Raw genomic sequence first — 25,792 nt, forward strand, 5'->3', positions numbered from 1 at the left:
TATCTGAACCTTTGCACTTATCCATGTCTCTTGGAATAAATTAAAATTTGTTGTAATCTCAATTTTTTTTTTTTTTTTTTTTTTTGCGGTACGCGGGCCTCTCACTGCTGTGGCCTCTCCCATTGCGGAGCACAGGCTCCGGACGCACAGGCTCAGCGGCCATGGCTCACGGGCCCAGCCGCTCCGCCGCATGTGGGATCTTCCCGGACCGGGGCACGAACCCGCGTCCCCTGCATCGGCAGGCGGACTCTCAACCACTGCGCCACCAGCGAAGCCCCTGAATCTCACTTTATCCCTTATTTTTTTGCCCATCGAGGCATGAAATTTGTGCAAGATAATCCGGCTTTGTAGATCTGCTTTCCAACAGAATGGAAATTATCTTCTCATTGATAATCCCCAGGATAACATACAATTTATTTGTTGGTATGTTATCAAAATGTATGCAGCTTAACAAGCAAAAAGAAGTTGATATTGGAATGTTACCCATCAAAGGGTGAAATGCTACCAATTTTAAATTTCAGAGATAAATGTAGTTTTCATAATGATTCCCTTTAAAGAATAATATCCAAACAAACCATGGCTACCATGCTCCTTTAGCCTTGGAGATAAATTTCTAGGTGTTAAGAAAGAAAAGTTGTGTTTCTATCTAAATCAGAATTATTAATAATTTTTAAATTTTTTTAATAAATTTATTTATTTATTTATATTTTTGGCTGTGTTGGGTCTTTGTTACTGCATGCGGGCTTTCTCTAGTTGTGGCGAGCAGGGGCTACTCTTCGTTGCAGTGCGCGGGCTTCTCATTGCGGTGGCTTCTCTTGTTGCGGAGCATGGGCTCTAGGCTCGCAGGCTCAGTAGTTGTGGTGCACAGGCTTAGTAGCTCCTTGGCATGTGGGATCTTCCTGGACCAGGGCTCAAACTCGTGTCCCCTGCACTGGCAGGCAGATTCTTAACCACTGCGCCACCAGGGAAGTCCCTAAATCAGAATTATTTACTCTAAACATGCAGATTTGGTTTTCCTACATCAAACAGAGAATTCATCAGAAATACATCCATGCCATTCACTTAGGTTACCAAGGGACTCAGACAAGTTTCCTGAAACACAACACACAGATTTCAAAGCCGCAGGAATATAAGGATTCAAAGAAAAGAAGTCCAATCTATCTTTCTCTTGTTCTAGCATTGAAAGCATCTTGCATTTAATTTTCCCTTGAAATTCTCCTACCCCATTCAAATGAACCAGAAAGATACCTTTTCTCGCTTAAATCTTCTGTAATTGTAATTTAAATGTCATTGGCAAAATCTGATTTTAAAATATAAATTAGGATCACATTGTTTGTGGCAGAGTTAGAGATGAGTATTTAGAATCATTTTGATAAATCATTTTGATTTCCCCAGACCTTACTGCCAGTGACTCACCATCATTCATCCTATTAGCATCACCCCCATTAAAATATCCAAATATCTGTCCACACTTAATACAGTGTTGGGAGGAGAACCAAGAAATGAAGCACATACATTTCTTACTGTCCAAAAGCAACAACATAGTGTATATTTCATAATTAAAAATAAATATACTTTCACTCTTTAATGCAAAACTCTTTGGTTTTTAATTAAGAGCCATATATGAAAGTGAGTTAGAGCTTTCTTTTTCTTTTCTTTTTTTTTTTTTTTGCGGTACGCGGGCCTCTCACTGTTGTGGCCTCTCCTGTTGCGGAGCACAGGCTCCGGACACGCAGGCTCAGCGGCCATGGCTCACGGGCCCAGCCGCTCCGCGGCATGTGGGATCTTCCCGGACCGGGGCACGAACCCGTGTCCTGCATCGGCAGGCGGACTCTCAACCACTGCGCCACCAGGGAAGCCCTGAGAGCTTTCATTTTTTGAAACAAAAAGTGTTGAGAGTCTTTTTTCTATGTGTGTGTGTGTTTTTAACTATAAAATGAGGATGGGTTTGTTGTAAGGAGTAAATGCAGTAAACTACATAAAGTACTTGAAATAAATATGATTTTTTTTACTTACATTCCTTTGTCTTTTCACGTCATTTTAATTTTTTCTGTTGTGTCTGTGTTTTTAATGTAAATCCCATAACATCCTTTCCAGAAGTGAGAAAGTAGTAGGGTGTGCTTAATACACAATAATAAAGTAGAAAAGAGACATACAGACTAAATCAAGACCTATTTCATGAGTGAGAACCAAATATAAATTTTAAAGCCTTATAAACATATAATCATAAATACAGCTTCTAATTCCCTATTCATGTGATCAGTTCTATATATTGAATTATATGGAAGGAGTGGTAATAAACGAGAGCGGTTCTCTCCTAAGAGGGTACTCCATCTGTTGTAGTTCATTTTCAGGAACACAGCCTGGTGTCAGGAATCAGAGACATGGAGCTGGGATTGAGCAGAAGGGTCTCTCTCTCTCTCCCCCCAGCTATTTATTTAAATGTATTTTGTTTAAAAAGCTAAAAATTAAAAAGGAGTACCCAATGCCATCTGGCCTCAAATTATCAATTAACAGTAACAACTTGGTAACCAAACCTTTGAATCTTGGGTGGAATAAATAAAGATAAAACTTGCCATTCTACAACTATTTATTGAGCACCTATTCTGTGCAAAGCTCTGTTCTAGGAGTTAGGGATACAGGAGCAGATAAAGAGATAACAATCTAAACTGTTTTCATGAAATTTACATCCTAAAGGAGGACAATAAAAAATTTTTTAAAAAATATATTGTACATTAGTTGGTAATAAGTGCTTAGGAGGAAAATCTAGTTGTAAAGAGGGATAGAGATGGCTAGGAGTTGGGACAAGTGTACTTTTAAATAGAACAGTCAAGAAAGATGATATCTAAGCACAGACATGAAAGGGGAACAATGCATCTAGTGGTGGTCTACTGACAGGAGCCTGAGATAGGACCTGGGACAGATGCTGAGGTGGGAGGAGCCTGGGACACCAGGGGCCTGTGACAGGAGGCTGGGACAGGAACCTGCCTTGCATGTCCAAAGTCAGGAGGTGAGGCTAGAACCATTGCAGATGGGGTCAGAGCAGTAAGGGGGGGACATTGTAGGCCACTGTCAGGACTTACCTTTGCTGGGAGAGAGATTAGATGCCATTGGAGGGTATTGAAACAGAGGAGTGTGATCCAATTTATATGATCTAACTTGCCTTTTAAGGAATCCCTGCGACTGGTATGTTGAGAATAAACATAGAAGAATAAGAGTAGGAACAGGGAGATCAGTTAGAAGGCTGTTGCCATCTTCCAGGTGAGAGATTAGTATCTGCTCGCACTGGAGTAATAGTGAGATGTGGGGAGAAGTGACCGGAATTTGGATGCACTCAGGCAAGTGATCTTCTGAGGATGTATGAATATATAATATATGTATATACATACACATAGCTACATACACATACATATATACATACGTATTATATATATATATATATATAATAATCTGCTAGGCAAAAGAAGGTAAGGCTTTGTAATACTGTGAATTAACATTGTATTTCTCTCTTCATAGGTGAAGTTTACATTCTATCAAGTAGTAAAAGTATGACCCAGACTCACAATGGAAAACTCTACAAAATTGTAGATCCCAAAAGGTGAGGTTTTTTTTAATATTCCGTTAAGTCAAGTAATATTCTCTTAGTTATTCCAGTGCATTCAAATTAGTGATGGAATCGCAATTAGCCCTCAACAAAGATGAACATTTCCACCCCGCCCATCTGCTAAGTGCTCTCCTGAGAGACCCTCAGTTCCAGTCTCTGAGGCCTAGACTTGAACACCCTGAACTTTAAACTTTATTTCGATGACGTTCATGGCATCTTTGCTGTCCTCTGAAAGCAGCATTATATTTGTGGAATCAGGATCCTCACTTAAATGTCCAAGGAGGACCCTGGTGTATGAGGCAGCGGCTTCCGCTCTCTTGTTGGAAGCAATAAACCCTCCTTTCCTTTCGAGAAAACCAGGAACATTCTGGCAGACCTTAGTATGCTTAGTATGACTTTTGTTAGGTAATCAGGATAAGTTATTTCGGCAGCTCAACATTGGAGCCTCATTTTATAACTGGATGCTCACAGCTTCTGTGACTAAACAAATGAAAACTGAAGAAATATTTTGTTATTTATTTCAGCAAAAGGAAGATGTGAACGTTTTAATCCTTTAGAGAATATAATTATCCGTCTCCAGCTCTTCTCTACCCACCCACCCAACTTCAACACACACACAACTTTCAAATTATCTTGAGTCATCATTCGTCAGTTGTTAATTTCATGGATAAAATCAGAACTCTCAGAAGCTGCTAAAGTTATATACTGTCAAATGGATATTAGCCATAATTTTAGAAACAATTATTATAGGACTTCAGTATCTTCACAAATACGACTACTGTGGAACGCCAGTAGTGGTCAGACCCTAGCTTTGCCGTGCTGTGAATTTCTAATTCTTTCTATGCTAACTTAGCTTCATGAGCCCATTTGAAAATTTAAATTTCAAGTCCCTTTTAGGAGAAAAAATTCCAATAATCTGCAAAGTTTACTAAGAGCATTCATTTAATTCCACTTTTAAAATATTTGTAGGTTATAAATTGTGTATGTTTTTCTGAAAAATTCACTAACAAATGGAGATTCTTGTCCTTTTTCCATACCGTAAAACACTATCTTTCCTGAGAAAAATATAGGTTGACATTGGTGCTGCAGAACAAAAAGAGACCAAAAACAATCTCTCTATGATAGAAGGCATCACATACACCCATCTATCACACAGTGATAATGACAGCTTTCCTTCCCTATTTAACAGTACACATTTTCTTTCACAGTAAGAGAAGTACCCATCTACACACTGTAAGGGTTCTTTTCTTCCTTGAGTGTGAAACCAGTGTCCTTCTGTGAGAAGCAAAGTAATGAATGAAAAATAAAATAGACACTCCGGTGCTTGTTGAAGGTGGCAATATTAAGAACAAAAATCAAACCAGTGTTAATTCATAAAATAGCATTCTAACGATTCAGAATGAGTGCTACGATTTCACTCAGATCTATTGCCATTAGTTTCAACATAGCCATTGTTATTCCATTATATTTGTCAAAGTTGATGTGCTTTTGCAAGCTTTCTGGTAGTGTTATTAATTCTCACTGCTTCTCACAGAAATGTTTCTCTCTTCCTCTGGATTGTTTAGTCTGTTGGTGGTGAGTTGAGGTGAATTTTACACCTTCAGTCCATTATTAGTGTCTAATTACCAGGGCTGCCATGAGGGACCTTGGCTTTGTGATCATGGGGCCTCCTCTAGTAGGGTGGTCTCAGAGTGACATACCTGAAAGGCCTGACTTCTCATTATGGTGTCTGTTTCTGGTGAGTCGTGTCATGCGTGCGGCCAGGGTTAAGATGTGTGTTTGGTTTTCAGAAGGTGGGGGGATTAACAGAGTCCCAGAGACACAGTCCTTGTACACAGGCCCAGGCATACATTTCAAAATTAAACTGACTATAGGAAAACAAATGTTTTCATAAACATTTGTTGGGAGCCTCATGCTGTTTCGATTTGGAAGCCAACGTTTGTTATTATAGTAGTTCTCCCCAGATGAGTGGAAGTTCTATATAAGCAGACACTTTTTAGTATATGTGGACGGGATTATTTTGGAAACACGAGCTAATTACTAACCTAGCTGTGTTCAGGATGTCTGCTTCAGAGCACAACTGTTTTCCTAAAATGTTTGAGGGAGAAATTGAAGAAAGAGCCTCATCAACGGAAAAAAATTATACACAGACATTTCTTGTTACATCAAAAAACCTAACTTGAATTAAAATCTTAGATTAACTGTATTCTTGTGGAAGAGCCCCAGACTTGTCAGAATAATGTTTTCAGAATGAATTTCAAACATTCAGTTGACTCATGACTCTAAAAGAGAATAACTATAAATCATAAAATTTTTATATTCTGTATTATGTATCATGGAAGTTACATTCCTATACACCATAGGATTTATGTTTTTTCTCTTTTTTCCTACACACACACACTCACATATAAGAAAAATGAGGGAGTTTTGAAACGATATGTAATATTCTTTGGTCATTTTGACAAAGGTAGACGAGGTCCCAGCATTACCAGCTCAGTCTGTAAGGGCAATCTGGTCTAAGGCTATATGTTACATAATCATTTACATAAGTTTAAAATCATTTATGGTGGGCATCCTTCTCAGAAAAGGATGGCAAGATAACCTGTTATAAAAAAACAAATTCCATTGTTTGCAATCAAAAAAACAAAAATTCTATGAGAATACAACCAGCTTTCTCTATGGCTTCACTAGAACTCAGGAGTTTTTAAAGGAAAAGCAGAAAAGGGAGGAATTTTGCCTCCCTGTTAGAACAGGGATACCTTCAGAAGTGGAAGAGTCTCATTTCATGGCAGAGTGGAGTTAGAGGCGAATCAGTACAGTCAATCATTCAGCTTGCTGGGCCACTTTGCTGGGTCCCCCAAAGCCTCAAGTACTGGGTTCTGCATGCCCTGGTCTGGGATGCTGCTTCAGCCAGCAGATGTCAAGGCATTGAGGACAAGAGCTGGACACTCATTTCAGTCTCACTTAGTAGAGCCATCTGAAACCTGTCAAGATGAGGAAGTCTATCCTGGCAGGATAGGCAGTCAAACGGTCTTGTCTCTGAATCTTCCTTAGTGTGGACGCTGCATTGTGGCACCATACTGTGCTCCTTTGCCTGTCAGTAAAGTACAGGTCATCATTCTGCCTCTGCTACATTTCTGTAGAGCACTGTGAAGATAATTAAATATTGTATTTAAAGCATATGCAATTCTTTAGTACCATTGGTGTTCATTCCATGCATTCAAGAATTATTTGCGGGTGATCTCTCAACTTTTGAGATAGTGTTAGTTTCAAAATTGAGGTCAAGGTGTCCACGGAGTTTTAAAGAGCCCTGAGTACCTAGTTTTCGAATATCCAAGTCATGTCTTAGAGGCTTGGTCTTTGTTAAATCTTTTCAGAATCACACAAACGCTCCTGAGGGATGGAGATGAAAGAATTCTAACAGAGTTTTGAACTTTCCAAGCTTTAGTTTTATTTTATAGAACACAAATATTTTCACACTATTGAAAAAGATTCTTTAATTTGTGTTTCAGATGGACTTAAACTAAATGACCTTTTCTGACCTGGAAATGTTTCCAGGGTTATTTCTCCAGGAGTTCGTAAAATAAAATCATTCTTAAACATGTCGATTTAATTCCTGTGTACCCAGTCTTACTCTATTTTAACATGTTGCTTATCTGTTAACCCCCTAAGTCACACAACCCAGTCCCTTAAGAGGTCTATAAATTAACAGTGCAAATTCCCAGCTTCAGAGGTCATTTTGCAGAAACGTCCTGTCCCCAGACTCTTGTGTGACCAACATCAAAAACTGCCCTCCTGTCTCCTCCCTGCCCCTCCTGTGATGACCCCACTTACTGCTCTTTGTTTATTTATTTGTTTATTTAATATCTTCATCCTACTCCTTAGTCTACTGGATGCTGAAGTGTGCTTTTTTTTTTTTCTTCTCAGAAATCACTTCATGAGAGGAAATTGGTTCTGTTTATCCTTCGCATATGTCTCAGGGAGCCGGCAGGCAGCTCTGCCATCCTAAAGAAAGCCATGCATAATGGAGAAGGTTTAGCCCAATAAGCCAGTCTAGTCCCAATTCATCAGTCAAAGTTTTATGCAAGTGGCCTCCCTAGGTTGATAAATCCCCACAGTGCCTGTTGACCCAGCTGCCAAGTCCTCTTGCTGCAGGCGGTGTTTTCATGGCCACCCTGACAGTAATACAAACTGTTTAGCAGCTCCATTGACCTTTCAGCTATTAACAGGGACACAGGCTCGACGAGGGACTAGTTTTCAAACATGACAGAATTTCTTAACACTAGAGGTCATGAACAAGTATATGCCCTATAAAAATTCATTCAGCATGGTGGATGTGAAGTCTAAAACACAAGGAAGCATGGTCCACATTTTTGCTATAATTTTTCCACATTTCCAATAACTAAAAAGAGTATACACTCAGGTGCCAGCTTGTATTTTATTCTTAATGTGCTATAGTTTACGTGGTAGTGCACAACATTTTTAGTGAATAGATCCTTCCTATGCTGTCAGATACCATCTGAAATTTTAAAGATATATTGCAAAAGAATGAGATAAGATCAAAGTCAAAACTTCTAATGAGTGGATGAGCGTGCATACATAATATATGGTAATGGCCTAAGTGTAACTGGAATTTTATTCATATTTTACCAAGATTTGTGTGTTTCTGTATATACGCACACAAACACACTTAAACATACTCAGGTATTCCATACAAGGCTACGTAGAGCCATCGCCTATCTCAAAATATACACAAAATATGATACCATAATTTATGAAAAAATTTTCTCTAAACGCCCATGCTATTTTAAAAGTCTGTACTATAAAGCTTCTTATGTTTATATCCTATTTTCTGAAGATGTGACGTATGACCACAGCATTCAAGGGACTTTTCTGCTTTATACTAATTATAGTCTTTCTTAAATGATCAATTTTAAATGTTGAAATATCAGTTCCTAGAGTAATTGTACAGATTGCTATGAAAACTTGATTGATCTGCCACTTACAAATGGCATTTGTTAAAAAGGCATAAAATGGAGAATATGAATAATTAAAAATATATTCTTCAAAAAGAGCCTCATTTGTTAAGAGCCTCTTAAAAGCATTTCTTTTCAATACCCATGTTTCTCCCCCACCTGGGACAGTGGTGGAAATCTGATATTATTAGACCTTCTGAATATCTTCTACTTTTATTGTGACAGTGGATCATCAGATGTTACAGCTCTCGAGATAAAGGCCGATTTAATCTTGCATAAAACAGCCACACAAATTTGCAAAGAGATGGTTTCTAGAGGAAGATATACTTTTTAAAGAAAAAAAACTACCTTAGCATCATTTTTTTACTAATTCATTTTAGTTGAGCTAAAAAAAATCTGTTGCTTAAATGACTCGTTTTTGTCAACATTGACAAGTGAATCAAAAGGTGTAACATCAAAATTTGTGAACGTGTCATCCTAATAGTCTTCAAAGAGAATTTAAACTGACATTTTTGTGCTATGTTAAGGGACAGAAAATCATTTCAAATTTTACTTCCCATTTAAAACATTTAGTGATATTTAAAATTTCTGCCTTCATAGAATACAAAATTAAAACACTAGTAGTCTACAGTTTTTTCAGTGGGAAAAAGATTTATTTTTTAGATGGCTTCTAAAAGAAAAATACTATATAGGCTTTAAGACTTTTGAATTATGTTGTAATCAAAGTGTTACTTAAAATGTCTATTTTCCCAGTCGCAGACATTTCTTATTTAGTGTCTAACATTTTTATCAATTATGGCTTATGAATCAAGTTTTTAAGTTAAAAAAAATTGGTTTTAGACGTAAAATTCTGAACAGAATGTGGTTCCTTCTTTATATTAGGAAGCAATGGCATTGGCTTTTTATTGTACCCTAATTTTTCAGTTTTTATTTTTCTATCATATCAAAGTACAGTTATACAAGATTAAGACATGAGATTGAATCAGTCTGCAGGTATCTTTGGCTTGTCTCCTGTGTTCAAGATATTGTATTATGTGCTATGGAGGGGGAATATACGTGAGAATTTAGTCCTTTCCTCTAAGGAGCTTATTTTTATCTTAAATCAGGAGATTGCACACATTACCTAAAACATGAACAATATTATCTGAGATAAATATTGCCACTTTGGGACAACAAAATTATGCCAGAACATTGTACATTACAAGTTGCCAGATAACGGTCCAGAAGGTGATGGGTAAAACTCACCATGAGTTGGCTTCTTGGTCCAGTCTGTTTACCAGGGGGAACAAGGCCTCAGCCCGGCTGCTGTACAGGCAGAAGGCGCCTTCTCAGTTGACTGTTAAAATGAGAAATAAGTGCCCGCAATGAGTTTCCCTCCCCCAGGAGACATTCCTCCAGCTTTGCATGGCTCTCTGCAGGTTTCACTCCCTCCTGAGTTCAAAGCGTCACGTCCATCACCATTTTGGTTTTGTGTGCTTCAATCTCCCCTGAGCAAATCTCTCCTCAGCTACTGCCGACTGCTCCCTGGGCTGCCCTCTCCCAAGGTACCAAGTTTTATTTTTGCTAGTGCTTTAGTTACGAAGTTGCATGGATCTCGAGGGGTCTGCCCCAACTCTATTTTTCCCATAAGCCTTATTTTTAGTATGCGATTTTGTAGAATACAAGATTCTTCGGGAACAAGTCCACTGAATTAAAGTGCAAATGCCTATTTTTCTAATAATTGTAGTGGACCAGTTTCTGAATTAAGGACATTGCAAACATAATACAAGAAACACCTAAGGCAATTTAATAAAATTGGACTTTGTCCTTTTTTCCCTAAAAGCAGACAACCTCATCATCCAGTTTCATTAGTCATTTCTCCTAGGCTTTCCTTTTAAGGAAATACATAACTTTTCATTTCCTAATCTTCGCCTGGAAATATATAAACTGAGGTAAGCTGATAAAGTTGAATGAAGGCGATCCACACACCCTTTTAGATACTTGTGTACAGTGGTAGTGATGTTTGGATAGGGAGATTAATAAGGCCTGAAACACAGGTGCCTAGCTCCCTTTTTCCAAAAAAGGACCAGTTGAGTAGAAAGCTGTGCTAGAAAAGAGTTCCATCCAGATTATCTGGAATTAGCTCTATGAAAGCTATTTCATATCTTCATCCATGTTCTCTGATCTTCTAAATTTGGGAATAGCAAGGTTGGCCCCGTCTCGTGAGGATAAAGTTTAATATGAAATTACTGGAAAGTGTAAGTGGCTTCATTATCTGCTTTCATTCTGGTTGCATCTTTAACCATAGAACAAAACTGAGCAGGTATTTGTGAAAGTTCTAATAATTTCATTAACACTAGGCGGTCCAACTCACAGCTCCACCAAGTTGCCACTACCTTTGTCCTCTTTGAGTTTAGCACCTACTCAATCCCAAACTGCCATATTAAAGCCAGTCGACACTATTTCTGAGTGAGCATGTGCTCAGCATTTAAATCACAGACCTCAAAATGAAGGCAACCTTGGTCACAGAGAAAAGAGCTGAGGCCCAGCCGCACTGTTCAGTGCATTTCAGAACAGAGAAATGCAGTGGTTTGAGAAATAAGATAGAGCACTGCCTTTCCCATTCTAAATTTGAATTCTAGAAATATACAGTACAAATTTAAAATGCTTAATATGACCCATAATGTATACAAGTTCAGAGGTAGTCTTGAACTTGTTTTCTTTTCCTTCACTTTATATATGTTACTGAGGACATATGTAAAAAGATTTTTCGAAGCAGCTTACATATGATATAATGTCAAAGAAGGCATTCCTTAAGAATGAAATGAAAGCAAGTAGCTCTTAAAACGATTAATTTTTTGGTATATCTCAAATGGTACTTGAAAAATATTCTTAGGAAATGTGTGTTGCTATCTCTACAGCCACGAAGTCCTGTGAGACCGATATTGCGTGGTTACACAGAAGCAGATTCCATTTTCTCTGTTCTCCAACCTGGAATAGGATTGTATTATGAATGTATAAGATTCCTCAGAGCAAAATTGAATTTGTATGATGTATTATCGTTTTACCAGGTACTACAAAATGGTTATATGTAGTCGGAATCCAAAATTCTACTCCTCATGGGTAAACTGACCCTGAAAAGAGAACTGTCAACATGAGTAAGAAGCATTTAGTGAACACCCAGACTGAAGAAAATTATCCAGACTAAAAAAAAAAGAAAAAAGAAAAAGTAGTTTGTATGTTGACCTTGGAGAAAGGCACTAAAATGAATAATTTAAAAGATGACATAGCACTACTACACTAGTGCTCATTCCTATGCCTCAAGCTATACAAATGGGAGAAATTTCCCATTTTCTTACTTTTTTGAGGCAAAAGTGCTGAGTAATGGTTTTAGGAACAATGAGTGGTTATGGGTTATGGCTTGTATATCGAATGCTTACCGAGTGAGGAAATCCATGAAACCACAGAATCGGTGGTGGCACAGGAAGGCTGCCCCCTCGTGTAGAGGCCGTACTCCATCCAATCACAAGATCCCAGAATATTCTGTACTTGGAAGCTCCTGACCACACTTATTCATGGCCCCATTAACCACTTTTGGCTGGGCATGGCCCTAATTAAGAAAGGGGCCTCTCAGACTTGAACATGCATGGGAGTCACTTGACAAACTGACTGAAGTGCAGATTCTGATTCTGTACGTCTGGGGAGGGCCTGAGAGTCTGCATTTCAGACGACCTCCTGCTGGGGCTGCTGCTCTGGGACCACACTGAGTGATGAGGATTTAGATTTATCAGTTTTTCTTACCTCATGACAATAGGAAAAAGCATGGAAGAAAAATCGTTTTGCAAAGGTTACAGTTGCAAGGGAACACTTTTCCATGTGTCCCAATGTGACTATGGATAAGGGAATTCCCTGGTGGTGCAGTGGTTAGGACTCCAAGCTCTCACTGCTGAGGGCCTGGGTTCAATCCCTGGTCAGGGAACTAAGATCCCACAAGATAAAAAAAAAAAAAAAAGAATAAGACAGTTCTTACATCACGTCCAATCACCTCAAGCAGACTGTTGTCTATGAGAAGCTATAGAATTAGCACATCTTCTGAAATTTTTATAAAAGAGTATTACTAAAAAAAGGAGTATTACTCATGATCGATGTACCTTGTTTTACAATAACATGAATTTAAAGTCTGAACCCCTAACAAAAATTTCAGAATGAACCCCTTTACTTTTCATAAAGGACACAATAGATCGGGTTCTGTAACGCTCACTCCAAAGATCAGGCCTGCTAAGACAGAATTTATCCCTGTGCTTCCACGCAAATACACAGAAGACTTCTCATTTACTGATTGATTCATTCACTTACGAAGTATCATAAAATTAAAACCATTCTTTAATCCCACTACCCAGAGACATTCGCTGTTGGCCTTAGCTATTCACAAAAAGTCATCACAGTATAATGTGTGTTATAAATTACTCAGGCTTCTCAACTTCCTCCTTTATTTCAAGAAAGTATCTAAAGCTTTATGCTACTACACAGAACCAGCCAACGTAGGTTTCTAAGAGAATGTCTTATGTTTCTGAAAACAATGCTTATACGTTAAAAAATGTTGGGCAGTTTTCTACACTATCCCTTTAGTGCTTCATTATTTGTCATATATAAAGGGGTTAGAAAATGTGTTTTTCTAATTTAAATTAAGTTTGAGAACTATGGGGATAACTGTCAACAAATGGGCACCATATATTCTTTATTAAAAATCTGAATATCCTCTTGCGTAAGTTTTCTATTTTGAAAGCTATCTCAGACTTCATTCAGTAGACCTAAGAGTCCAAAAGTTTAAAAAGTAATTGTTTAAAAGGAGAGCAAGACCATTTAAGTAATTTTTATTAGGCCTACATTAAGATGCTCAATTTCCCAGTGTAATAAAAATAAGAATGAAAAATGAGTTCATCTATCACAAGTATATACCCTAGATTTTTGTTTAGATCCCATCTAGGTGTGTATATGTAGTAATTAGGAACATATAAGATGGTTTATTTCAAGGTGACAATAATAATAAAGCTCAAGTTTACTTGTTTTATTCCCTTTTCTTTCTCCTCATTCCATGTAAAGGAACCTTACTCTTTTCAATGGAAAGAAGAAATGTCCCTAGAACAAAGAATGAGTGGAGAGGAAAGAGATGGTTGGGATCACCAAAAATCTTTGTCAAACTTTAACAAATGTTTTACTAGAAAAATGAATGTTGATATGTTGACTTAATTCCCAGCTGGAGGAGAAAGTAATCCCATCTCTTTATGTCATGGTTACTTCTTTGCCTGTTGTTTATTTATTATGATTATAATTAGTGTAAAAATGCTTTATTTAAAATGAATTTAACTATGCCTTGGAAGAATTTTGTAATACAATATTACAAATTTGTAATTTGTAATTACAAATACTCGTAATTAATACAAGTTAATTTAGCCAAGAGAGAGAAATACAGTGAGTGTTTTTAGTTTTATGCTTATGATATAAAAGTATAGTGATTCGATTTTAATGATATCCCTCCCCTAAATAGTCCATATATTCCTAATATTGTCACTCAGTAGCATTTTAAAGAAACAAACACCCTTTTAAAATTCCACTCGTTTCATTCATTCAACAGATTTTTAAGAAGGATCTTCCATGTGCTGTACACTCTTCTGGGTCTTGGAAAGACACAAGAGAAGAGAGGGGAATATTTGTCTTCATGGAATTTATATTCCAGATTTGAAAAAAGTTTCTACTATATGCATTCAATTCAATAAACATTTATTGAATGCCTGTGGTATTTTCCTACCTCCTATGACTATAAGTAGTTGAGGAGATAAAATACTTTGGTAGCTTAAATATCATCTTTCTATAACATCCCTCAATCCTAAATTAATTGCACCTTCATCTGTATTCCTGTGATACTTCATATGCACCTGTATCATAGCAAAGATCATACTGCCTTATACTTTTGTGTTTGCTTGTCTGTCTTCTCCACAGTGGTCTCCAAGAAGATTAGGACCCCGTTTTGTTTCTGTCTTATCCCCATGAAGAGCACAGTACCTGGCAGAGTCAATGACTAGACTTGAAGAGGATTGAATATATAGTTTTTGCCCTCAGAAAGCTTTTATTTCAATGGGGAAGGGAAAGGGGAAATAAGATTACTCATTCCTTAAGAGAAGTGAAGTCCTATAGGTGATGGGCTATGTTTTATGTACATTTTCATGTTCAAGGCTCCCCAATAGAATAACAGAGACAGAGAGAGGATTTATTTAACATGCTAAGTGAGGAATGTTGGTTGTCAACTTCATAAAAAAATAAATAAATATTTTCCTAGGTAATTAAATAAAAATTTAAGGGCATCATAATGTTTATATATGACAGCCACACAATTTTATATAAGCTAAACAAGCCCAAGCATGAAGCAGTGACATCCACCAATAGATAAGCATTTGCTCAAGCCTAGGCAAAAAAAAACAACAACTTATAATTCCCTCCCTAACCTGAGTTTCCACACATTTGAATGTTTGGTGAAAATCAGACAAAGTGTCTAATTGGAGGATCATCCAGGAAAAGAGGATCAGATACCCTGCCCTGAAGAACTGAACTTCCACATAAATCTCTATTCGTCATACCCCCTTATCTGTTCCCAGTGTCGTCACACCCACCTTATCTGTTCCCAGTGCACATGAGTCAATGTCCCTACACTTTGCCTCAAACAGGCAACATCTTCCGGTGGTAGTTGTTTGATGGAAGTCACCACGTTCTTAATCCACATGGTGTCTTCTCCTCTTTATATTCATCTGCTCAGGCATGAACCATATCATCAAGTAGCATGTGAGCTATGTGCCTGCCTTTTTTTGCATTGCATATAACACGTAACATATTCTTGACACATTCTGCTTCTGGGCCTCTTTTCTTGAATGAATCAGAAAGAGCGTGAACGAGTGAGTAACAAATAGAATTGGGTAAACAGAATCTCAGTTACCTGTAAAATGGAAACAATACCTGTTTACCGATCATCACTCAGTAAATGGTGGTGGCCTGTGACTCAGAAGAGCATCATGGCTACGGAGAAACTGCTCTCCTGATGGTCACAAATGCCACCATCATCTCACAAACAAAATAAGAATTTTATATGAGGAAGAAATAGGCAGACTTGGGCTATTCAACAATAAGAAGGCCAAGGTAATGCCCTCACTTTCCTTGGCATATCTGTTTAACATCTTCACCTTATCACACTCTGCCATTACTCTCAGAAAGACTCCCTTGGGGGCACATAGGAAATACTTGATGGTATGTTCTGAGTGAAAATATGGAATGCCTTAAGTACCTTTCACATAAGCTGACCATTTCTAGATTTAAATAAGAGGTTGAATGGATTTAAGGGAGTTTTCTGAATTGTCACGTTAGTTGCAAAACAATACTTTTATTTCTTTCAGTTTTTATTTTATATTGGAGTATGGTTGATCAACAATGTTACGTTAGTTTCAGGTGTACAGCAAAATGATTCAGTTATGCATATACGTGTATCTATTTTTTTTCAAATTCTCTTCCCATTTAGGTTATCACAGAATATTGAGCAGAGTTCCCTGTGCTACACAGTAGGTCCTTGTTGGTTATCTATGTCAAATATCATAGTGTGTACATGTCAATCCCAAACAATGCTTTCAACAGAGAATGGGATCTTATTGGAGAGAGGAACTAAAGAAGTCATTAGATATTTTAAATATGGTTTTGAGTCATTGTAGAAACAGCCTGAGGCCAAGCTCCAAATTATTATCACTGTTCATATTGCTACAGGGGCATAACAAGAAAACTGAGTCTGCAGGGCCTAATTATTTGCTTCTCTCGGAAAGCTATATCATTCACCTCTGTGGTGGTTCTGACCTATAATTATCACCTTCTTTGTTATGGTACTTAAGGACTCCCAACTGATTTGCCCATCCTCCTGGTGGTGATCTGACTGGTGATGAAGTGTTTACTTACATTCCTTCACTGAAAAGAGCTTTCTCATCACACTGAGGCACAGGTTGCAGTGACTGATAGCAAAGTACCACTGCACATTTTTTCCCAAAGATTAGGTAATGAGCAGGTGTGATCATGATTCCAGCGTGAAACAACTTGAAAGACACCCTCTTATTCAAAAACATTAAGAGCTATAACAACCATCTTCTGAAGGCATCTTGGTCCCTCTCTAAATGATGGCAATTGTAGAGCAATTAAAACAAAGTCTATGACTTTTAACATGACAGATAAGATGTTTTTGTTTGCTCCTATTAGCATTCTTTTTCTTCACAGCGGGACAAAATCTAATTATAAAAATATATATGTATGTATATAAAATCTCTCTATGTAGATCATTCTTTGCATAAAGAGTTTTAACTTTGAGTCAGTAGTAAACACACACGTGTCATGATGTCCTTTTAAGAACAGTCATTCTGGAAAAAGTATTTCAAAAGAAATGTAAAAATGAAATAAAAAATGATTCCCAAGCTTTTTAGGCTACAACTGTTCATTCTGATGAATGCCTTCAGCCTCGTGATGTTGCCAAATATGCCAATAACAAGTGAAACCTATCTCAGGTGCTATTCCTAAAAACTTTTGGCGTTTTGAGGGGAAAAAAAAAAAAGCTTTAAAATATCTATTCATCTTTATTTTTTAAATTGTAATTGCTAGGAATTCTTAGCTACCAAAATACTGATGTAACGTAATTACATTTTTAATCAATGAATTTTGATCATGATAAAGTTTCTTACCATGTTTGATTTGTTCCCTTTGGTTCAAAACTGGTTAGTTTGTTTCCTCCTGGGTGTGTATTTTCTCCTCTTAGAAAGTTGTCGACCTTTCTGTCTGAGTGGCGTAAAAGAAAGGTCTCTTTGGAAAGCAAGAGACGTGCTCTGCAAGCTACGAAATCACTAGATTTCATTCCAATATTGATTTGCAACCGAAATGCACTTTTGACGGTTGTCTTTTGATGCAGACCTCTGATGCCTGAGGAATGCAGGGCCACGGTCCAGCCTGCCCAGACCCTGACCTCTGAGTGCTGCCGGCTCTGTCGGAACGGCTACTGCGCGCCCACAGGAAAGTGCTGCTGCAGTCCAGGATGGGAAGGAGACTGGTGTAGAGTCGGTTAGTTTTCCTTCTGTTCCGGGGTGATTGGGCCTGCAAGAACTTAACGTTAGTTACTTCCTCTAGAATGACCTAGTGTTCAAAACTGTAGCCGTTTACAATAGTAATGCTCAGTCTGTTTCTGAACTTGCACCTGAAATCGTTGCCATTTTCCTAATGGAAACAGTTCACGTATATGAGTTAATCATAAACATAATCGAGTTCTTTCACAAAGTCACACATGAAAACAGCCCAACTAGGTCATCCCTGTGGACTCTCAGTCCTGGGTTTGACCTTTCACACCAGCCAGTGACCTGGTGCTTGCAAAGCCCCTTTCTGAGTGCCAGCATTTTCCAGACACTCCATAAAGACCCTCCCTAAATTTGCTGCTTGCTTTCTTGCTGCAGCGTGCTAAAAACAGGGGTTTTCAGTGGGTGTTTTTATAGAAAAGGGGAAAATGCAGTTATCTAGAGGCATATAATGAGATTTTTCCATTCTTTTTGCCACTGCCTTGTGGACCATCAGGTGGGTGTGTAGCTGCTCAGAGAGCAAATGAGATTCATTCCAAGGTTATTCTATCCTTTAACTTGTGACTTCCGCAGATACGTGTAATCGCGTTTAAATTCTACTTGGTGTGAAGTAAGACAATTAGATTAATTTAGGTACCTAGAGTTTAAGATGTGTATACTGAAAGTATGTTTTCAACAACCGGCATATACATATTACTTGCAAAAGATTTTGATCTCTGCTATTTCAAATATTAAAGTATCTCTTGCCAAAGAAAATTCAAGTCCCATATTAATATTTAACAGTATCCTTAACTCATAAATGCCTTCTTTCTTTATTCTAAACATGTATTTGTTTCAAAAAATTATAACCATACCTCGTTTACCTCAAATAAAGTAGACATTTAAAGTCACAGAGACAGTATCCATTTTAAGCTTAAATTGCTTCATCACTAATAATATTACATGATTGATTGATATCATGGTTACATATCTAGGAAAAAGCTATCATAACTGAAACTCAACAGAAATTAAGTAATTACATTATTTTTTAAAAATGCTTACATTCTATTGACCCATTCTGTCTCGTTTTTCATTAGTTGGCCAAAAAATGAGAATCAGTGTTTAAATGCAATAATATTCTAATTCCTGATGATATAGCTTCCTTCTGCTTCCTTCTATGCTTGACAATATCTACTCTCTCTGCTTTTACGGGGTGTCCATTCTGTCCTATTCCTTACTTATATTTTGCCTAACCTTTTAAGTCACCTCAAGTCATCAGATAACAAATATTTATTGAGTGCCTGCTAGTAAAGTATGTTAAACTGAGGGTAAACATAATTTTGAATCTAGGCAGCTTAATACATACCATAATAGATATTAATAATGATATATGATATAAATGAAAGTTTATAAGCAGGGGTCCCCAACCTCCGGGCCACAGACTGGTACCGGTACCGGTCTGTGGCCTGTTAGGAACCAGGCCACACAGTAGGAGGTGAGCAGCGGGTGAGCAAGTGACGCTTCATCTGTATTTACAGCCGCTCCCCATCGCTCGTATTACCGCCTGAGCTCCACCTCCTGTCAGGTCAGCGGCAGCATTAGGTTCTCATAGGAGCGTGAACCCTACTGTGAACTGTGCATGCGAGAGATTGAGGTTGCACGCTCCTTATGAGAATCTAATGCCTGATGATCTGAGGTGGGGCTGAGGGGGTGATGCTAGCGCTGGTGAGTGGCTGCAAATACAGATTATCATCAGCAGAGAGGTTCGACTGCACAGAGACCATAATAAATCAATTGCTTGCAGACTCATATCAAAACCCTATCAGTGAGTGGCAAGTGACAACGAGCTCAGGGCTCCCACTGATTCTGCATGATGGTGAGTTGTATAATTATTTCATTATGTATTACAATGTAATAATAATAGAAATAAAGTGCACAATAAATGTAAGGCACTTGAATCATCCCGAAAACATCCCCCACCCACCCCACCCCCGGTCTGTGGAGAAATTGCCTTCCACGAAACTGGTCCCTGGTGCCAAAAAGGTTGGGACGGCTGTCATAAAGTACTTTAATCTTTCCACTAAATCAAGTAAATACTTTGAATATATAAGAGAAACCAGAACTGTTTTATTAAAGTAATATATTTGTGGTATTTTTGACCCAAGTAAGAACTTTTGACCCAAGTAAGAACTTTATTCATATACTCACAGAGTTTGCTCATCTCCCACAAATTTAAAAGACTATTTTGGTCTATTTTCTCCCTGTTCTTTCTTTCCCATTTATCAGCCACAGACCCCTGGATTTTGATTAACGCCCTGGAAAAGGTTAAAATAACTCTGTCCCCTAAAAGTATAAGGACATGTATTCAAGGAATTTGGTTCTGTCTACAGTGGCTGCACACCTCAGATTCATCCTATCAGTAAGAGACAATTAAGTTATATACCCGATTTTATGCTCCATCTCATTTTAGCAATAAATCTTTACGTTCCCTACCTATATTATAGTGGTAAACATTCTTTTCTGAAGCAATCCTGCTCTGTAGAGCAGCCCTGTAAAGGATTGCTCAGAACGTCTTTCTCTGGGCAACTGCACTGACCCCAAGAAGGGGCTTCAGGGTGTAATCAGAAAGGGGCATATGCACTACACCCCCTGGGAACAAGGAAAGGGAGGAATCCAAGGGAATTCACGTGGCGGATCCTCCCTCCAACCAAAATCAAAAACTGACCATTTCTTTTCTTTTTTTTTAAACTCTAGTGTTTTTTTTTTAAATTAATTAATTTACATATTTATTTCTGGCTGCATTGGATCTTCGCTGCTGCAGGCGGGCCCTCTCCAGTTGCGGCAAGTGGGGGTCACTCCCTGCCGCGGTGCACAGGCCTCCCATCTCAGTGGCCTCTCCCGTTGCGGAGCACAGGCCCCAGGCACGCAGGCCTCAGCAGTTGTGGCACGTGGGCTTAGCAGCTGTGGCTCACAGGCTCCAGAGTGCAGGCTCAGCAGCCGTGGCGCACGGGCCCAGCTGCTCCGCAGCATGTGGGATCCTCCCGGACCAGGGCTCGAACCCATGCCCCCTGCATTGGCAGGCGGATTCTTAACCACTGCACCACAAGGGAAGTCCAAAAAACTGCTCATTTCTTGATGTTACATTGGTGATGCTCTAGCCACTGGGCCTTTCTCTCTGGCCTCGCCCTTCCCACTGTGAGGTCCTACCCCAGAGGGACGGAAACAGAGCGGTACTTGGCAGGCCCTGTGTTGCAGATGCCCTAGGGAAGCAGAGGTTTTAAAGAACTGAAATCCTCGTTTTACATAAAGTCAGTTCTGCAAGGGGTTGAAATTGTTTCCCATGATCTGGACGATCCGCTTCTCTCGAAATGTCTCCCACTGTCTGTTGCGTTCTGGCCCCCAAATAACTAGAAGTCTGAAAGCCTTCTTCCTTTGTACTTACTAACTTTGGGATCATTTTGGGACTGGCTTCCCCCTCCTTTCCCTCCGTTCCCTTACTCGTCAGATATCTATTGGCCTCATACTCGGTGCTGTTTCCGACTTCCAGAATGGAGTGTGATTTCATTGCTCTTTTTTTTTCTCCCAGCGAAATGTGAGCCAGCGTGTCGCCACGGCGGTGTCTGTGTTAGACCCAACAAGTGCCTCTGTAAAAAAGGATATCTTGGTCCTCAGTGTGAACAAGTGGACAGAAACCTCCGCAGAGAGACCAGGGCAGGTATTCTTGATCAGATCATTGACATGACATCTTATTTGCTGGATCTAACAAGTTACATTGTATAGTTTCTGGGACTGTTTGACTATTCCTTTACAATGGGCATTTATTTTTTATCCTGTCATTAAAAAGAACGACTGTTATCCTGCTACACACTCCTGTGATTTCATTTTCTTTGATTAATTTAAAAGTCATTTCCAGAATTGTGCAGACCCTGTGTGTGTATATAGGCACGTTTGTTCACATATGCACATATGCACACACACTCACAACCCCCGTGAGTGTGGTTGCGTAACAGATGGGTTTTTTAAATATATATTTCCTTGTGCGGAGTAATTTCCCCAGAAATTCCATTGTAAATTGATAACAGAATTTTTATGTCACCAGAAGAGATTATTTGCCTTCCCAGGAATTTTCTGTCTGTAATCACTAAAGTCAACTTCAATAGAGTTTTAAAACATTACTGTGCAATCTGATGGATTGAATTTTAAAAGGCCATATTTTTATATTAAAGGACTATAATATGAGAGAATGTTTCAGAGCTCCCTGATGAATTTATAAGAGGGCAACTTGATATAAAATTGTAATCTTCAGTTTTATCAATGTATCCAATTGCAGAAAGTTAACGCACTTACCTCTTTATTGGCAGAGAAATCTGGTTACTCTAGCTTAATTTCAAGACTGTTTTCAAATTAAATCATAACGGCAAAGTCTAAAACCAATCTTCCTAAAAGGTCTGCTTTTATTGTATAGTTTATTCAACAATAGGCACTGGGTTTGTGTTACATATTTATATTTTTTATTTTATTTTTATAATATAGACATCACCTAGATGAAACACCTTTACCCTGTCCTGTAAAATACTAAAGTTACATTTTTCACCAACTTAATTGGAAAGAAGGGGAGTGAGAAAGCAAACAGTCTTTAATGTGCTGAGGATCTAATCTAGCAATGTATCCTTGTGCCAACATGTAATCATTACCGACGGATGAAAAAGCAAGAAAACAGCCACTCCTTATAAAATTCCAGCATTAAACATTTGTAAAGTGCTTTTCACCATAGCAAGACTGTCAGAGTATATGCGATGAGAATGTTGCAGGTTTCACACTGAATCGCCTCACTGGAAAAGAGTTCACTCATTTTTAACAATCTTGCCTGTGTAAGCTGTCACTTGTACAAATTTTTAATATGATCATTCTTGCCAAATATGACTTTTAATGTATACGTTCCTTCGGAACTCAGTGAAAATCCTCTCTGGTTCATTTATGAATAAATTTCCTGTAAATGTTCTGTTCGGGTTTTTCAAGAAATGCCACTTTCTAACTTAAACTGCAAAAAGTCTGGTACACGTTTTTCTTCATGGTTTTTGAGACAATCCTGCCACGTTTGGATTATAACAAAATTATCAGGCCTCTTTGCCCCACTGAGAAAACATCGACTCATGACATGTGGGCACCTACTGTAGGTTGCCCTTCTCTAAACATCTGCTCCTCCAGAATCTAAATCGTAGAGTAGGACAGATTATACGGCACAGACTGACTTCCCAAACCCGCTCCTTACCTTTACGAAAGGGAGCCTCAATTTCAAAAAGAAACAAAATCTTGTAACTAATATTTGTCCATTGTTTTAAAGTGAGAGATCTGCAAATAAAGTACAGTGAGAAACCACAACACAGAAAGGTTTGTTAAGCTCTTGTCTTCCATATATGATTACTTAAGTTTCAAGTGACCTCATGCCCAATGGAAATGGGTTGACAAATCTTGGTGCAGTGCTTAGTGAACAATAGCCTGCATTAAAAAGTGCATATGCATAATTTTGCACAATTTAGATTTCAATTGACAGTCTATTCAAAGAAGTCTCAGGATTAAATGAGCATGGAGACCAAATTGCCCTCTTACCCCAGAAAAGGGGTGGTCCCTTCTAGTCACACGAACACTTCATTGGCCCAACAGTGTGACAAATCTTGCAGTGAACCCTGTACTAGCCCACATCGGTAGGTTAATAGCAGTCTTTTGTCCTCTTTGCTTTCTCTTCGTAGCCCTTTTACTGAATTCCATCACAGAAAGTTTTACAATTAAAAAAAAAAAAGTCCTGACAACCATTTTTGTAAATGGACCTTAACCATCTCATCGTCTCTTATTCAACGTGGGTGACATTCACAAAATGTGAACTTCTTGTGAGGGAGCCAGCTGTCTAAATCTGTCAAATTGTGCAGTTTTATTACACATTCTCCTGTACATAGTTTCACTGAAAACAATAAGGATACTGCTATATATTCAGCCAAATCTGAAAACGCCCAGCATTTCTTCTTACATCTTTAATCTTTCCATCTTTTCCAAAAGAGTCTTTCCAAAAGAAATGGTGTTCTATTGCCATTTGTTCTTCTATTTAAAAATATCTAGATTAAATTGATCAGACCCAGCTTTTTTTATACAGCCCTTTCACAAGTGAAAGAGTTTCAAATGACTTAGAAAAACATATGTACCCCAGGTATCATTGCCTTTTCTATTGTGAGTCATTAGAATAACAGATCAAAATCTTTGAAAAAGAAAATCACAAGATCCAGGGATATTAGACCCCAGCAAAGACAGTCATTGGAGTCATTTCTCTCTGTTCTTAGGAGAGAAGTAAATAGCAATGGCTAATTAATAGCTACCTTTTAAAAACTCAGTGGTCATTTCAAAACATCTTCTGACCTTTCCTTTCAAGTAGATTTTTTAAATATGTGACTGGAGAACGATCTTAAATAATTCATGATGAGAGGCAAGTAAGAATTGGTTAAAAAGTATGAGCTAGGGAAAAATGATTGTTTCATCACACGAATGGTAACATCTACTCGGTTCAAAAAGCACATAATCAAAATGGAAGAAAATGTCCTTGGTATGGATACAAATGTGTGAGATAAAGATAAAATAAAGAAACAGAAAAATGTAGATTATTATCCCTTTTTCCATTCTAGAGCTTAAGCTTTGGGTATCAATTTAATGTGAAAGGCTGTTACGGTAGTTATAAAGAGTTGGGAAAAAACTTTCTGCCACTGCTTCTGCCAAACTCTTGTTCTGATTAATAGAACTTCGTTTTCTTGCTAGTTATTTAAGGTAATGAGAAAATAACTGAATAGGCACATCATTAAAGTGGAAAGAAGGGAAGATTTAAGAAACTTGAGTGATGATAAAAAGTGCTTCCATTCATACCTTTCTTCTTGGAATTTCCTTTCAATGTGGCTATTGTAAAATATATCTTTTATTTTATCACAAAGAACACTCAGAAGTTTTCTCAGGTTAACAGACTATCTCGTAAAGAAAGAGCAAAGAAACCTACCTACACATGCAACATATACATACAACCTAAATGGAAAATCATTCTCTTTTTCATTTACATACTTCAGAGCAGTCACTTCTTCTCTATTTATTTCTTTGAAAATAATTACATGATAATGTACTAATAATTTTTTAACATTTTTGTGATGTTGTTTTTATCTCCAAATCATAAACTATACAAGAAGCTTACTAGGTTTAGGACTTAAGGTTAGATGCTCCATCTAGGGACTTTTAAAGAACACATTAATGTAAACTTTTATTAGTCTAACTTTTTTAGCTTGGAAACATAAAAGAGAAACCAAACCTACATTTTTAAGAGGAAACTAAGGTGTATCATAGGCATTTGTAGTTGGCTGATCAATAAGTTAGAGTTTCTGGATGTCTCTATAGAACGTTATCTGAGATATCTATCTTTCTTTTTCTCTGTTTCTCTGTCTTTTTGCCTCCCCACCCCCATGTACCCCTCTTCCTCTTAACAGTTCTCTTCTCTATTTCTATTGGTTCTGACTAAACAGACATGTCTTCAGTACACCCATAATAAAGATACCCTGGGGCAGGTTGCTATTGATTTTGCTGGCTATGATCTTTTCTTTATTTTTCTGAAAACACCTTCTCCTAGTACCACATCTGCTCAGATGCTATATCATAAAGAACAGTAGACAAATATGAACATACTAGACTGACCTATTCATATCGTTGAAAGAAGTAACAAAAAGCGTAAATGACTCCCAGCCTGGATGTCCCAGCTCAGCTGGGGTTCCATCTTGGATGCTGAAAAGAGTATCCCCAGTCAAGAGCGCAAGTTAACAGTAGGGAAAGTCAGTAGCTATTTCCTATTCAAGCAACCACCATCTCAGTGGAGTCTATTTTAAATAAGATTATCCGAAATTGATGAGGAAAAAATAAGTAGTTCCTCAATGGAAACTTCAGAATCTTCTTTGTCCACCCTTGAGCCTTGAACTTGCAGAGAACTCAGACCAAAGTTCCATGCCCAGAAAATGTACCTATTTCTTCATTACCCACAGGAAGTTAGTGGGCCTGTTACTGTGACTGCTGGCAATACCTTTAGAAAGTTCTCCATT

At 38.0% G+C, this 25,792-nt stretch overlaps 1 protein-coding gene across 2 annotated transcripts in view; it reads left to right on the forward strand.

The window, feature by feature from the left end:
• HHIP (hedgehog interacting protein) overlaps positions 1–22,222 on the forward strand; it is an 89,410-nt gene extending 67,188 nt beyond the window's left edge. The window contains exons 11-14 of one of the 2 annotated variants that reach the window (XM_027117270.1): positions 3,517–3,598; positions 17,543–17,687; positions 19,120–19,123; positions 21,265–22,222. In XM_027117270.1, coding sequence (XP_026973071.1) covers positions 3,517–3,598; positions 17,543–17,687; positions 19,120–19,123; positions 21,265–21,458 — 425 coding nt within the window. In that variant the 3' untranslated portion in view covers positions 21,459–22,222. Of the gene's footprint in view, positions 1–3,516; positions 3,599–17,542; positions 17,692–19,119; positions 19,124–21,264 lie in introns of both variants that reach the window. The other variant, XM_027117269.1, reaches the window with a different exon arrangement.
• Positions 22,223–25,792: the final 3,570 nt, after the last annotated feature.

This window comes from Aethalodelphis obliquidens, unplaced genomic scaffold, assembly GCF_003676395.1.
Source record: "Aethalodelphis obliquidens isolate GAN/ISIS:26980383/991018 unplaced genomic scaffold, ASM367639v1 scaffold17, whole genome shotgun sequence".
In the NCBI taxonomy this organism is placed as follows: domain Eukaryota; kingdom Metazoa; phylum Chordata; class Mammalia; order Artiodactyla; family Delphinidae; genus Aethalodelphis; species Aethalodelphis obliquidens.